General features: G+C 50.9%; 2 protein-coding genes across 2 annotated transcripts; one reads left to right on the forward strand and one right to left on the reverse strand.

The window, feature by feature from the left end:
- Positions 1 to 1,014: 1,014 nt before the first annotated feature.
- On the reverse strand, positions 1,015 to 15,681 carry dmtn (dematin actin binding protein). The gene is given in 17 exon segments (XM_061698705.1): positions 1,015 to 1,585; positions 1,689 to 1,769; positions 1,878 to 1,943; positions 2,068 to 2,075; positions 2,174 to 2,213; positions 2,437 to 2,492; positions 2,569 to 2,653; positions 2,655 to 2,675; positions 2,749 to 2,861; positions 3,715 to 3,999; positions 4,079 to 4,187; positions 4,256 to 4,300; positions 4,357 to 4,500; positions 4,724 to 4,813; positions 4,895 to 4,923; positions 7,155 to 7,307; positions 15,313 to 15,681. Coding segments are annotated over 15 exon segments (1,266 nt in total). The 5' UTR covers positions 4,904 to 4,923; positions 7,155 to 7,307; positions 15,313 to 15,681; the 3' UTR covers positions 1,015 to 1,471.
- On the forward strand, positions 8,529 to 13,137 carry pbdc1 (polysaccharide biosynthesis domain containing 1). Its single transcript, XM_061698704.1, has 6 exons — positions 8,529 to 8,788; positions 10,907 to 10,972; positions 11,048 to 11,107; positions 11,814 to 11,954; positions 12,582 to 12,693; positions 13,000 to 13,137. The coding sequence occupies exons 1-6, from the start codon at positions 8,759 to 8,761 to the stop codon at positions 13,089 to 13,091; spliced, it is 501 nt and encodes a 166-aa protein (XP_061554688.1). The 5' UTR covers positions 8,529 to 8,758; the 3' UTR covers positions 13,092 to 13,137.
- Positions 15,682 to 15,756: the final 75 nt, after the last annotated feature.

Below are 15,756 nucleotides of genomic sequence, written 5' to 3' on the forward strand. Positions count from 1 at the left end.
TTCGGAGGGGTTTTAGACAGGGTGGTACGAGTTGGGGTAGTAAGAGTCAGGGTAACCCAAGATGGAGCTCGAGTAGATGGCGCCACCCTGGTCGCACCAACCTCTACTGGACCGCACCAACCTCGGTGCTAAAGTCCCACTGGGCACAGCTGGAGTGTTTGGAGCCAAGGTGGCAGTTGTTGCATTGTTTGATGCCAAGGTAACACAGGATGGAGCTCGAGTAGTTGTCGTCGGAGGAGCTAGATTGGCACCGACGGGAGTGGCGAGCCAAGGTGGCACTGGGTCGTCTTTGAGGGCACTTGTCGGAGTGGTTGAGATGCCTGAGATGTCAGGACCAGCGTTGTCCCGGTTTCAGTTCGAGTGCTACTGGTCGAAGCCACTGAGGTCCTGCTCGATAGCCCGGTTGGGACCAACATTGTACCGCTTGGCCTAGGAGGGGACGGTGCCACGGCGGTACTAGTTGAGACCGGGATTGGACCGGTTGAGGCCACAGCGGTACTGGTTGGAGTAGCTGAGACCAGGGCCGTAGCGGTTGAAATTGCACTGGTCGGGTCCTGGGTGGCAGCGGTAGAGGCTAGAACGCTTCCGGTCTGGGTGCCAAAGTAGCCCGGGCGGATGGTCTGCGTGTGAGAGGAAGTGCCAAAGTTGACCTAGTACATGGTCCGGAAGTCGGGACGGGTGCCAAAGTAGACTTGATATGTGGTTTGCGGGTCGAGCTAGGTGCCAGTGTTGTCCTGGCGCACGGTCCGCCATTCAGCGTTAGGTGACAAAGTAGTCCGACACATGGTCTGGGGGCAAGGGCGGGTACCGAAGTGGACCTAGAATGTGGTCTGTGGGTTAGGGCAGGTAAGAAAGCAGGCCTGGTACGTGGTTCGCGGGTCAAGCCAGGTGCCGGAGTTAGGGTTAGCGGATGATCTGTGGGTCAGGGCGGGTGCCGAGGTCGTCCAGGCCCACGGTCACGGACATACATTTTACTTTGAAAGGACGCCTGACGTAAAAAATGAGAAGCAAGCGGGAAAACCATTGCGTGCTCGTTGTCGCGTGCACGTCGACTTTATTGTTGAGCAGAGAAACACGAGGAACACGAAACGGACGTCAGGAAAATCAAACAATCCAAAAGCTCGGGCCTTCAAAATAAGAGCGGCGCAAACTGCTCAACTCCTCCTCGTCGGCGCCATCGGGAGGTGCGCTGGTAACCATGGCAACCAATCACTCATTGAATGTTTGTGCGTTGGTGTGGGTGCTTGCGCGAACGCGTTTGCATGTGTGTCTGTCTGCGTGTGTCAAGGCTGCTTGTATCTGTCCGTCGTGCGTGCGTGCGTGTGTGAAGAACGAGCACTTGTTGGGTTCCTCGACTATTTTGGTGGAATTGGGTCACCAGGAAGTAGGCTGTGTGCGCGTGCGTGTGCAAGTGCGACAATCGGGAAACGACGTCGTGGTTGTTCCCACGTGGCCGTGATGTCACTTCCTCTCAGAAGAGCGACGCCCTCTTCTTGAGCTCGTTCCGTCTCCATAGCGACAGGCGCTCAAACTCGGAGGCGCTCATCCCGAAAACTTGACGGAACTGCTCAGGGTCCAGATGTCTCTGCGGGCACACATGCACGGAACACACAAACATACGCAGCACACACACGCTACGTTGGCGGCTGGCGCGCCCCTCCTCTCCCGGCCCCGGCCCCGCCCCTCACCTCCAGCCTCGTCCGGTCCACTCCGGGCGGAAGCCTGCGGCGTCCCCTGCGGGTCGCCACCAGCGCTTCGTAGGGGTGAACCTGCCGGCCGGCGGGAGACGGCCGCGTCACCGTCGCGTGCGTCACAACGTTCAAACGATAAACGTGCGTGTGCGGAAATGACAACGGCGACCTCGTGCGGCGTCTCACCTTCTGCTCCAAGATGCTCGGCAGCGAAGTCCCGCGGTCCAGACCGACACGCTGGGGGGCGGCGTTCTGTCCACACCACACATACACGCACACAAATCATGAAGCAATATTCTTAGTATTGACCAGCAGGGGGTGCCATTTGCTTGCTGTGATGACATCACCACCCGTACAATGTTGACGTCGCACACACCTGAGCCACTGTGGAGACACACACACACACACACACAAAACAACGATCAATCAAGCGAAGTCGTGACTAACAATGTCAGACAGGAAGTCGCACTCAGCCCGCCCACCTGCGTCGGCGCCGTCCGTGGAAAACTCGGCCGACTGCCTCTGAAAACGCAAACGGCGTCGAGCCTCATCATGTATTGTGTCCTAAGATGCACGATACATGCATACAAGCGGGAAGTGGCGACGACAAACAGGAAGCGGCCATGACAAAAAGGAAGTGGTGACAATAAACAGGAAGTGGCGGCGACAAAGAGGAAGTGGTGACAAGAAACAGGAAGTGGTGGCGACAAGCCGGAAGCGGCGGCGACAACCGCGAAGTACTGACTCTGCTCAGCCCGGAGCTGGAACGAGACGGTGACTCGGACGCGTTGGCCGACAGACCTGCAGACAGGAAACAGGAAACGGGCCGTGAGGCGCCGACGAGGAGGACGACGCGCGATCTCGGGTTCGGTCTCACTGGCGTGCGCGTGCGTTCTGTCGGGCAGCGAGCGCGTCTTTCGCCGGAAGGCGGCGCCTTTCTCCTTCTCCTCGCGCAGGATCAGGACGACCCAGGTTGGACGCGATCTAGACGCGACAGACGATGTCACCGCGCTCAGCTGTGATGTCATCATCAGCTGCGATGTCATCCCGCGCAAACCTTTTCCAGCTCCCGCTCCTGCAGCGCCTCGGCCTCGTCCGTCGGGTCTTCGAAGTCGTCGTCCTCCTCCTCCTCCTCCTCCTCCTCCATTTTCTTCTTCCGCCACTCGATTTCTGCCGGAACAACAGGAAGTCAGTGTCTCCGGCTCCGGCTTCTCGTCGTGCTCTTCCTCCTTTCTGTGTGAGCGTGTGTGTGCGTTGCTGTGTGTAATTACAGAGTGACAGTAGATTTTCCACCTCTGCCGGAAAGTCACTTTAACGGTGAAGTAACTACCCGAGTGACTGTAACATGAAGTAATCCTTCGCTATATCGCGGTCGACTTCTTGCGGATTCAATGCATTGCGGATTTGACTTCTTCCTTGAACCCTCTCACATTTGGTAAGTCACCAAATGACCTGAGGATGCAAAAAGAACCGGACCGGAAAGCCGCAGTTTCAAACACAAGCCACAGTCAGAGTTTGATGAAACAAATTGGCAAATTGACAAACCTTCGGCTGACAAACTGCTTGCAAAGAGCAACGTTAGCTTGATTTTCTACAACTGCGTCACTGTAGTTAAAAGGATCATCGCGATGAATTCTGGGTGCGGCCGACGCCGAAGGCAGGAACTCGCCCGTTCACACCGCGTCCGCACGGGCTCGTGTTCAGCATCGCTCGAGCGGAGCCTTTCACGGGCACGCGCTCGCGTCCGCCGTGCGGGCGGGCACCTCGAGTGGACAAATAAAATCGCCGCATACTTGCATGTATGGAATGCACGCATTTACATCATAGATAATCGGTGGCTACTTCACGGATGTCATCGATGGTTTCGGGAACGTAAATGAGGCTTTGCTGTAACTGACCGCTTACGTAACTGTCACCGGCGAGGAACTGCAGCAGCTGCAAAAACTGCATAGGAAGTGTAACATGCCAAGCAACTAACTGCTCGCGTTACGAGTACGGAACGAGCGAAGGAGCCGGCGCTCACCCGTGGCGGCCAGCGACGGGGGGCACGGCCAGAAGTCGGTCTCGATCTTGGAAGGCTGGTTGGGGTCCGGACGCCGAGCGGCCGGGAACTTGGCCGCTCGGACGACGCCGCCGCCGCCGTCCGCTGGTTTGAAACCTTCTGGAGGACATCGTCGGGTTGGGGGCACAGTGACGGAGGTGGGACCGTGATGACAACACATCAAGTAGAGGAAGAAGGAGGAGGAGAAGACAAACGACTCACCCTGTTTGTAGATGGGCGGCTTTCTGTAGATGTTTGTCCCGTTATCTGCGATACAACAAAGTGTGAGTATGCGTCTGTGCGTGCGTGTTTGTTTGTTGATTTGTTTACGCGTGTGTGTGTGTACCTGGCCGGTGGAAGTGCTGCAGACTGGCGCTGATCTTGCGTCCGGCGTGCAGTTGCAGCACGGAGCCTCCGGGGGAGCCGCAGTCACTTTCCGCTCGCCGTCCTTTGCCCTGAAACAGGAAGTAGCGCTCGAGCTCGCACGCGCTCGTCACGGCGGGGGCGGGGCTGGGGCTCTCACCTCCGGAGATGCGGCGGGCGAGGCGGCGGGAGGAGACAGAGAGCGCTGAGGAGCACAAACACGCGTCACACGCGAACGACGGCGCGACGACGGCGTCTCACCTGTCTGCGCGGCACGTCCGGCGGCGAGAAGCTGAGGTGAGGCCGGTAGGTCATGAGGTCGGGTCGCTCCACCTGCAGGATGGCTTTGTCGCGCGGGAGAGCCGCCAAGTCGCGGTACGCCACCACCTCGTCGTCCACACGTGCCTGTGCCGCACGCACGCAAACAAGCACATATACACTCGCACAAAAACAACACACACACAAACACATCAACATAAAAACCGAAACACAAACACACAAGCACACACACACAAACACACACACAGACCACAAGAGCCTCAACTAGACTGTGAAGTTTACTTTAACATGAACAGCATCAATTTAACTTAGCATTTAGCATCAGTTAGCTTAGCATGTGGCCGTTTACCATGATGGCCACGGTAGCGGGAGAGGACGGCGCGCTCCGCCCTCGTGAGGACGACGAACCGACGGCGGCGGCGACGACGCGGCCGTCCACCTGACAGGGTTAGGGTTGCTTACAATGTGAGTTCGTGTGAGCTAACAATGCTAAGTGGCTAACGCGGGCGTGGCTGCTTACCTTGTTCATGATTGGCGATCGGCGTGAACCTGCAAATAAAAGCACGCGTCACGTTACGTGCACCCAACCAACCACACGCAACAACAACAAAAGCACACGCGTCACAAATACTACACGTGCAGACACACCCACCCACACATTCACGCAAAAGAACACTCGCACACAGATGCACACATATAAACACGTACATACATATTCACACAGATGTATGAACACACACACACACACACACATATAGATTCACACGCACACACACATACACATGCTGGCACACATACAAGTTCACACACACACACACACACATACAGTATAAAGACAGACACACACACACGAGGCGCGTCCTGTAACCACGGCGATAAGTGCGGAGGGCGTCGGCCAGGCTGGCTGAGCTGATAAACAGGGAATGGAGGGGTGAGGAAGAGGAGGAGGAGGAAGAGGCTGACAGGAAGTAGCCGCGCCACATTCGCAAACGGCTACTTTAGCCAGGCTAACCCGTTTAGCTGCAAGCTGCTAGGGAGTCACACGTTCACACACACATACACCTCATTCATGCCTTCATTCGTACGTGGAGTCGCATCATATTCATGTGCTGATTGGCTGTCTTGCTTTGAAGGAGCAACGTGCAGTGCAGCTTGTCACCACTGGAGGCGCCAAAGCGTCCGCGTGGACAGAAAGACACGACTTCAACTATGACGCAATCAATGTGTTTACGGCGTGTCTGTGTTTGTGTGCGCAAACGTGTGTTTGTGTGCATGTGTGTCAACGTGTGTGTGTGTGTGCTGTAGTTGTAGCAACATAATCAATTCCTATTCGTACAAGTGACGGCGTGCACGGTGCAGCAAAGCGACCGCGACGCCAAAAACTACGGACCTTCTGCGCACGCGTGAGAGGTAGTACCCCTTCGTACCGGCGGTGGGAGGAGTCACGGTTCCTCATTGTTTAAAAAGCCAAGCGTAAAAGCGCTACGGGGGCAGGACGTCAAAAAAAAAACAGAACCCAATTTTCGCTCACCCTAAACAGCGTCAGGTTGCGGGTGGTTACCGGCGTGGTCGGCCCTCGCTCGTTTGCTTCTACGAAGAAGAAAACGAAGCCCGTTGAGAGGTAAAACCCCAACTACCGAGATGGCGTCCCTGTGGGCAAACGTCTGATGGTCGCAATGCGCTTTGTGGCACCTTTCTTCAGGTTTAAAATGAAAGCATCCTTTCATTTAGGATGACAGATGTTTATTCGCCGATATGTGGCCCTTTATTTACCTTTGTCACTTACGGTTCTTTCGTCGAGCGCCGATTTGCTAGCTAGCAGTCAATCAGAGTGATCCTTCGTCGGGTATTCCGATTAGAATCGGGTTAGAAGCCCAAACCGAACGAAAACATCTCAATGGGACTAAACGGGCCGAATCCGAATGGAATTTCATTCAGATTCACGCGGGCGAAAGATTACTTTTGCCAAACCGTTCAGACGTACATTTTGGCCATACAAAGCGTCAGTCGGGATGTCGTCGCTTACGCACGTACCTACGGCAGCTTGTGACGCCTTGCTCGTTTTTCACGACTTGTAACTTGTTTTGTTCACGCGCTTGTTTTAATAAGATGTAGAAACAATCGCGAGTACTGCGCCAAGGAGATGTGATGTACTTGCTATACATACTTGGCCAAAAAAGAGGATTCCGATCAATCACGTGACCTTGACATCAATCCGTAGGTGTCGCACGTCTGCAAAACGGCCGTGCGGCACACGGAAGCGTCAGATCGTAATCGATCGCGTCCCACGTAAAAGTCGAGCCATGATTTGAATGAAGAAAAGTCGGCGCGTAAACCGGGCTAAAGCGTCCGATGACCGACACCGACACGAGAAAGCCGAGCCGGCGGACGCCGCTCGCGAACGCCCGAGCAACTTCCGGACTGGCCGGCATCCGCGTCGGATTGGTCGATCAAGGCCTTGACGTCCATCGAAGACAAACAAAATGTCCACGAATCCGCCACCGACTCGTTGTTTGGAAGGAAATTGATGGATGTTTTTGCAAAGAAATACGCACACACATTTGAATCAGGATCAATGATTGGATGAACCCAAAAAGGACGAATGAATCAATGAGGCGCCACAGGGAGGATGAATCATACACGCACGCACGCACGCACGCACGCACGCTCAACGGGAGCATCGCGTGCGTCACGTGACCTTGCGTACAAACGCAAAGAAAAACGTCCATCCGTCCATTTTCACTGGCAAATAACAAGAACAAGCGCAAAAGCCTTCTCACCTGAACCGAGCCGAGCCGAGCCGAGCGGGCGGGCGGGCACACTCGTCGACGCTCGTGCACGCGCGGCCAACGGCGGTCAGGTGTCACGTGACTGCAGATCCAGAGGCGGATGCTGTGACGTCATGTCGGCGTTTGCGAGCAAAGTGGGATTATCTGCAAAACATCACATTTTCATTCATCTCACTTATTTCATCGATGTTTTTGTTTTACAACTCATCTGATTTGGGGTTTTAATGGTCGCTAATGACGTCACCGCATACATTCAGACGATGCGTCTGCCTCGCAGTTCTGAGGCCCGGGGTCCGATCCCGGTCCCCGCCTGGCTGTCTTTTCTCCGGGCACTCCGCTTTCCTCCCACATCCTAAAAATGCGCGTGGTGCGTTCATTGAAGTCTCTCTAAACTGCCAGCCGTGAGTCCGGGGGATGTTGACGGATGGTCCAGTCGGGGGTTTTGAACCTAGGTCCCCCTTTTTTTTTTTTAATAGTTGTGTGTGTGACTGATTCCTGATTCCATTAGCAATTTATTCGTGCAAATGCGCAGGTTTTCAAAGGCTCAAGTTTCCATTTCGAATGACCGTCCTGACGTAAGTATTCTTCTCTGAGGTGCATTTTTACGCCCGTGGTTCCGAGTCGGAAGTCCCCCGGGAGACCCGCGGCTTTCCGTCGGGCAGGGACGAACGAAGACTTCGAGACACTTGGCGTTTGGGCTAATTCGATTTATTGAACAAGCCTTAGTGTCCTAACAGCTGCTTACATTGCCAGAACAACGAAAAAGCCCCCGAAAAAACCCCTGGATCTCAGTTTATCAAGGTTGAATTCTCTGGGCGTGGAATTAGGCCCCTCCCTGGGTGCACCCGGAAGATGGCCGCCCCCTCGTGACCATATTTGGAATCGCACCCGCCTGCTGGCTCCTCACATTCCAACTTCGCTCCCACCCGGTACCCTTTTCTTATAAGATGCAAAACAATCCTCTTTGCAGACCGGGACGCCTGTTGTGAACCCGAGACATGTTACTGTCTGGGCGGAGAAGGAAAAACCCTAAAAAACGTACAAATGGTTGAAGGAAGTCCTATGATGTAGATGGTTGGCTTGAATACTGAACTCCAAACATTTGGCCCTTGCAAAGGAACTCTGACTGTGGTACTATTGAAATATACTACATCTTCTCTTTGGCTGTCGAACTCTCCAAATCAGGCCACGGCCGACATTGCCCCCTGGACAGCCTGCTGCAAATGTCCTGGTCTCGCGTTTTCCTTCAACTCCGGCATCTTTGGTCTTTTGCTTTTCTTGGCGCGCAGACGACTTTGTCCCTCCTAGCTTAGTGTCACGTTAGGCATGCAGTACACAAGGGGCGTGTCGTATCTATCATTTGTTATCTGTGATCCAAGTTTGAGTTCAAACTGAAGACGTTCGCTCTGATATTTCGCTGTGCGTGTAGACACGGCACGCTTTATTTACTTTATCCTTAGTAGTAGTGTTAATATAATAGTTTAAGAGCACAACGACCCGTATTCAAAATAATCCAAGTGAAATGGAGAAATGTGGCGATAAAGACCGCTGCTGCTCGGCCATCTTCGTTAATAGACGCTCTTTGGCGAGGCAAGATGGCGTCGAGCGATGGCCTCTCCTCTCTGGTAGGAATAAACACACACAAAAAAAACGTCAACAAAACATCGAGACGTCGATTAAAAATAATAATAATTTTAAAAATGTCCAAGCGTGACCTTAGCTCAATATTCACGTGACGAACGGACAGCCTGGCGAGCGGTTGGCGGCTAACCTGGCTAATGCTAACTAGCTGGAAGGTAAAAACGTGTTGGGAGTAAAACATTGCCGGCTGGCACTTATTACTACACATTTTCATTTCTTATTTCATCTTTATTTCTACAGGTAAAGCCATCGATAACACAGTCTTTTGCAATTCTGACCTGGCTGCAGTCAGTAGCGTACAAATAAAAGCAAATACAAATAAAGCCATACAGAACTACAAACTGCAGCATGTGACGCGCACAAAACGAATCATGAAAAGAATACACAAAGCAAAATAATAATGGCAACCGAATAACTGAAACACTTTTGACACAAGTGGCTATGGGTGGACGGACAAGTGGTCCTTGCAAGAAAAAACTCCATCCATCCATTTGCCGTACCGCTTCTCCTCACGCGGGTCGCGGGCGGGCCGCAGCCGATCCCAGCTATCTTCGGGCAGAGGCGGGGTACACCCGGAACTGGTCGCCAGCCAATCGCAGGGCACAGATAAAACAAACAACCATTCACACCTACGGGCAATTTAGAGTCTTCAATTAAAGTGCCATGCATGTTTCTGGGATGTAGAACGTGAGGATGGCAACCCCAAGTGGACAAAAATGAAAAATGAATACCTGCACCTCACATGCATGTTCTTGTGTTTGACAGTGCAATAAATAACTATTGTGATTATTATTATTTTCACAAATGTATCTGCTTTTTTTTTAAACAAAAAAAAAGAGATAAATTGCTAACGAATCCATCAATTAATCCTTATTACAGATAAGTGTTGCACGCTTTATTACAAATCATAAAAAAATGTATCTTTTTTTTTTTTTTTTACAAATTACAGATATATTCGCGTTGGGGTTAAAAGGTTGTTTTTGAGCAAAGGTAGTGCACATTGATTGAACTAAATTACCTCACCTGACCTTATTATATAGTAATAATACATTTTAATTAACATATGTGATGTCATAACAATTTACATGTGAATGATGTCAATTAAATGTCTTTGAATCCTCCTGAGGACCAGTTGTCCAAGGTATGCACTTTTGTTTGGAGGACCAGTTGAACTGTGGCTAGGCCTTGCTCTGGACTCCGTTCAATTGTATTTTTTGTCAATGTAATTTGAATTGAAGAAACAATTGTGCCAATGCTCGAGTTTTCTATACTGAAAAAAGTCATTTAAATTGATGTCATTTGAGCATGTGCCTCAGTTGCACATGATTCAAATGTGGTAAACTGACTTCATTTTCGAGGGGGGGGGGGCGAGGTCACTTTACCGCATTTTATGCATCGTGTGCGACCAACGTGTTCAAATCAATTATGTTTTCAATTCCTCGATGAATCGGATTTTTTCAAAAAGTTAACATTTTCATCGCTTTATTGAAAAACAGGACATGATTTGAAATGCACAAACACATTGATTCTGATTCGGCTCCCGGTTTGATCCGCAACATCCGTCAGAAAATCGTCAAAAAGGTTCCTCGCTATTTTCCAAAGTAAAAGCAGATGTTTGCAAATGTCTTACTTTGAAAAAAACCAAAAGACAGATAATCAGTCTGACAGAAACGGGAGAATATTTACTGTTGAGAGGCTGAAATTCTGAGGATGTGGACAAATTGAAGTTAAACAAGCTCTCCAAACGATGAATCCATAATCAAAATAGTTGTGGATTCATTGTTTAGTTGTTGCGCCTCTATATTTTGTCCCTTTTCTGCAGTCATTTTGAAAAAATGTCCTGTTTTTGAAGACAAGGATGAAAAAAAAAAGACAGATTATTTAATTGGGACGAAAAATCAACAAATTGATTAAAATAATCGTTGCAGCCCTAAAAGTCACAGATACTACGGTGTAGAACGTGAGGATGGCACCCCCAAGTGGACAAAAATGAACATGTTCTTGTGTTTGACAGTGCAAAATCCATTTTTGTCCAAGTAACGGATGGGAAAATCGGTACCTCTGGTTAACGATGTCGCGCTGAAGTCATTTTGGGTTCTCAGGGGCCAGACGGAGCTTCGGCCGCTGCGCGCGCTCTATCCCTCCCCGCCGGGGCTTACGGGAACGACGTGAGTACGGCGGCGAGCTTCGCGAACGTGTTCGTCGGACGTCAAGGTGAAGCTGACGCGGAGTTTGCGTTTCAGGAGCGCCTGGAGGTGATGTGGGCCGTGAAGGCCTACAACCATGCCGAGGTTTACTTCAACGTGAGCGACTTCGTGTGGAAAAATGAATCGTACACAATCACTTCCTAGAAGAGTAACTCACGTGGTGTTCCACAAAGTTCTGTTTTAGGTCCCAAGTTAGCCATGTTATATCAATATTTGTTCCGTATCCAGTACTTGCCGATGACACTTAATTTACTGTGTTCAGGTGAGGATAGTAAAGAATTGATAACGCTACGGAAATGCTTCGATAGAAACAAGTTGTCACGAAACGAAAACAAAAGTCTGTTAAGAGCAAAAGCCTCCCAGATTGTCGTCGTTTTGTTTTAATTAAGAGAAGGAAAGTTTATCGTAATTTTAAAACGTGTCGAGTGGCAACGCATACAACGCGTTTGTGTTTTGGGAGGTAAATGATGGAAGTCTTCGTAGTGAGCCGAAATGATGTAGCTGGGATTTTAAAAAGTAAAATAATTCAGGGTTATAAATTGGACTATTTTTAAAGGACAGGCAAAAATACCGGAAGCATTGTGCTATTTTCGGTCAAAGACTTGTGATCTGGTGTGATGTATTTCTCGCCCCTTTTCTTGTGCGTTCATTCACAACTTGTGTTTTGGTTGAGATTTATTGCAAGAAGGACCGATATAATCTCCATTCAAAACAAAAAAACAAACAAATAAAAAAAGCACCAAAGCGCCATTGACGTCACCGTGAAGCTTTTGTCTGTTTTGGCGTCTTTATTGTCGTTCAGCTCATCTCCTCGGTGGATCCAAAGTTCCTCAAGTTGACGAAGATGGACGACGACATCTACTCGACGTTTAGGGCGTCCTTCGAGGACCTGGACGTCGAAGTGCTCGACCCGGACCGGCTCAAGTCGGCGGAGGCCAAAGAGGTGAGCCCGCGGTCATTTGAAATGTGCTCGTCAGTGCGGATTCTGTAATTCTCCGACAACGTGGCTGCCAAGTCAAAGGATTTAGTTTACAAAAAGCACAGTCGCTGGCGGCCGATTTGGATGTTTTGACGCAGATTCCGTGACTTGGCTGAGTAAAATCGGACTCATTTGGTCCCTCGCCGCTTCCGACCGTAAAGCTCGGTAATACAGGCACAACAAGACTTTGTGCGTTAGGATTTGTTGAATTTTACATCAGAAAAATCTGTAGATTTTTGTTTGTTTGAACGGGATTCTCTTTGCCTTGTGCTGTCGTGTAAAAAAACAAACAAAAAAACAATCAGACGATTTGAAAAGGGCAAATGTTCGGGCCCTAATATGGATATTGATATTGTTCGTATTTTGTCACGGTCAGTCGCCCGTTGCGTTCCGCTGTTATGGGCGAGTCCAAATTGTTCCTGAGCGAGCGAGTGGGGATCTTGCACTTGACCCGCACGTAACGCCGCTTGCGAGTCCGACGTGAGTGCCGGCGTACGAACCGGGGCTTCGTGCTGATGCTATAGAGCGCCTCGTTGTTGGCCAAGAGTGCATGTCATGGAGAGAAAGGTGTAAGTTTGCGTTTGTGACCAGAGGTGGCGCCCTTTCTGTAACCACTACGATGGCCTGGTGGAGGACTTCAACTACGGGACTCTGCTGCGATTGGACTGCCGGAAGGACTACACAGAAGACAACACCGCTTTTGGTGGGTTCGCAAATTCCATCACGATCATTATCGCGTAATTGAGTTTGTCGACGTAGCGCTCGGGGAGTCCGCAACGAGCGAACGATATCAAACGCAGTCGCCGCGCTCTGAACGATTTGCTCCTTCTCGACGATTTTCAGCGGACATTGTTGGCACGAACTCGACGTGCTCTATAAACATGCTGACTTAGTGATTGGGGAGTCGGGAATGAGCGAATGATTCCCAACGCGTTGTCATTGACTTTTTAGAAACTCACTTGGTCCCCACTAAATAATCTTTCTTTCGCTTTGCATGTCGCGGGTCCAGTCACCAGGATCCAGTTCTTTGCCGTGGAGATCGCCCGAAACCGAGAAGGCCTCAATAACGCGGTCTTCGAGTCCAAGTCCTCCAAGAGTTAACCTACAACCTCCCCACACCCGGAAGGAAAAAAAAAAAGGGTTTGCCTGTTTTGATGCCGACCAGCGAAGATTAAAAGTCGTCATGTTGCGGATTGTCGTCGCTTTGAGAAACCGCTACATTGCATCTGAAAACATTTGGCAATGTGTAAGACGCTGCAAGGTTTCGAGGTGTGCTCACTTGAGGATCACAATTCATCACTTGTGTGATAAGTTGATAAATGACACCTTGACACACAAAAAATGAAACGCGTTCATTTATTTGCAGGCGGCACGGTGAACGACCGGTTAGCGTATCCGCCAAACAGTTCTGAGGTTGCGGGTTCAAATCCGGTCTCGCATGTTCTCCCCGTGCCTGCGTGGCTTTTCTCCGGGTACTCCGGTTTCCTCCCACATCCCCAAAACACGCGTGCTAGGTTAATTGTCCGTAGGTGAGAACGTGAGTGCGAGCGGTTGCTTGTTTAAATGTGCCCTGCGACCGGTTCGGGGCGTACCACGCCTCCTGCCCGCAGTCAGCCGGGAGAAGCGCCAGCACGCCCCCGACCTGTGTGAGGTAAGCGGTGTACAAAATGGATGGATGGATACTTTCTTTGCGTATCTAGAAACGCTTGCTATAAACCAAGTTAGCGGTATTGGTACGCGCACGTGTGTGTTTATATATACACACACACACACACATATATATATAGATTAGGGCTGTCAAAACTGAAGCGTTAATACCTATCACACACACACAAAAAGGCATTAATCATGCATTACCTCGGATTAATCACAATTGATTGAAACCGCACACGCTGCTTTACCTTAACCACAGATGGAGATCTTAAAAGGCGGCGCAGGTTGCTCGAAGGTCAGCGATCAGCTCAATGTTTACGCCAGCAAACAAACCTTCCGGTGCGGTTTCCGTTCATACCGCGGCGCGAAAGCGGGCGTCCTCAAAGTCACCGACGGCCTCGCCGCAGCTCACGACACCGTCCGGCACATCGCTTTCCTCTGCCGCTTGGAATCCTCGCCGGGTATCACTGCTCTTTCCTGGCTAAAATCTTCTCCGAGGCGCTCGGTCTCCTCCCCCTCGCTAACGTCGTACGCCGCCGCGGCCTCCGCTTCCGCTGCTACGCCGATGACATCCAGCTCTGCGTGTCCACCGTTTCAACTCAAATCACGGATGTCCTCCAACTCGGACATGATCTCGTCCCCGCCGAAGACACCCACAACTTCCGCAACTCCATCCCGTCTCGGAGTGATTCTCGACCACCTCTCTTTCGACCGCTGCGTCAAACGTCACCAGAAGTGGCTTTTTTTCACCCCCCCCCCCCCCCCCGAAAACATAGGTGCTCGTTCTTCATCGCTCTCCTTCCCTGCTGCCGAAACCCTCGTCCACACTTTGATGACCTCCGGGCTCGATCGCTACAGCAGCATTCTCTGCGGTTCCTCCAAAATACGACCGCCCTTCAAAAACTCCACTGGCTCCCCGTCCCGGACGTGTCCAATTCAAAGTCCTTCTCCTCACCTACAAATGCAGATACATTGGGGGAAGCAAGCAACTACTGAGCAGATGCGTGGCGCACTCAAGACTCGCCCGCTTACCCGCACGTCCGAGACAAACGGCACTCTTTTGTTGAAAGAGAAGTGACAGAGGCCATCTACGTCAAGGCGGAACAACCGTTGCTCGACAGAGGCGGCGGCTCACGACGTCGCCGTCGTCCGTTCCAAATAAACTCGATAATTCCGCCTCCGACAAACATCCTCGGCCGTGAGGCAACTCCGCTACCGCTTCACGAACTTATTGGAATATGAATGAATTTGGACAGACAACGGCCTCTCTGCCAGGCAGCCTAACGAGGTTTTTTCATTCCATATTCATACATGGTTTTGTGGGGGTTCCTCCAACTTGGAGCATAAACTGTGTGGAGTTTTCCCCACACCAACTCAGGCTAGTGAGTGCTCATTAAGCCTCGTTGCGTGAACTGATGAAACCCGCTAGCACGCTTGGCTGAGAGGTCAAACGTCTTTAAATGCCCTGAGCATGACAATATTCACAAGAATCTCCCGTACACACATGGACAAAATTGTTGGTAGCCCTCTGTTAAAGAAAGAAAACCCCTCAGCGGTCACAGAAATAACTTGAATCTGACCAATTAATAATCCACAAAACATTTCAATGGAAATGAGTCAATATGTGTGCAATTGCATCTTTGCACACAACTGTAGCTAAGGCTCTTACCGTCCGATTCTATTTATATTTCGTAACGAGACTCGGGACTTGTTGGGCTAACGTGGGACCTCGGGTATCGTATTTCATGCCGTATGTGCCAATGCCTGTTGGTGTGACGAGTCTGATTGTGAAAATGACGCGTCTTTCACTCTTGTCTTTGGTGCACGAGAAAACGGGTCTTGGCGGGGGTTGAGTGTGTGTCTCTCGTCATTGATTGGTGCACGGGAAGGATGAAACGTGTCTAATTGGTGCAAAATGAGGATACGCCGCTGTTAAAAGGATGACGTGCGTCTTCGAACCGCTTGTCTGATTGTCGCGCAGGAACGGCAGCTCGTCTCGTCGAAAGGATTTACAGTTGTCGGTCTGACGGTCTCGTTGTTGCTCGGTAAACAAAGGACGGAGCGCGTCTCGGTCTCCCGTCCGATTGGTGCACACAGAAGCGGAGGCGCGTCG

This window comes from Phycodurus eques, chromosome 15, assembly GCF_024500275.1.
Source record: "Phycodurus eques isolate BA_2022a chromosome 15, UOR_Pequ_1.1, whole genome shotgun sequence".
NCBI classification, from domain to species: domain Eukaryota; kingdom Metazoa; phylum Chordata; class Actinopteri; order Syngnathiformes; family Syngnathidae; genus Phycodurus; species Phycodurus eques.

Excerpts from the sequence above, each read along its gene's own strand:
- pbdc1 (XM_061698704.1), top strand. The coding sequence starts at position 8,759 with ATGGCGTCGAGCGATGGCCTCTCCTCTCTG. Across the intron at positions 11,108-11,813 it reads ATGCCGAGGTTTACTTCAAC|CTCATCTCCTCGGTGGATCC; the intron begins GTGAGCGACTTC and ends ATTGTCGTTCAG. Across the intron at positions 11,955-12,581 it reads AGTCGGCGGAGGCCAAAGAG|AGGTGGCGCCCTTTCTGTAA; the intron begins GTGAGCCCGCGG and ends GTTTGTGACCAG.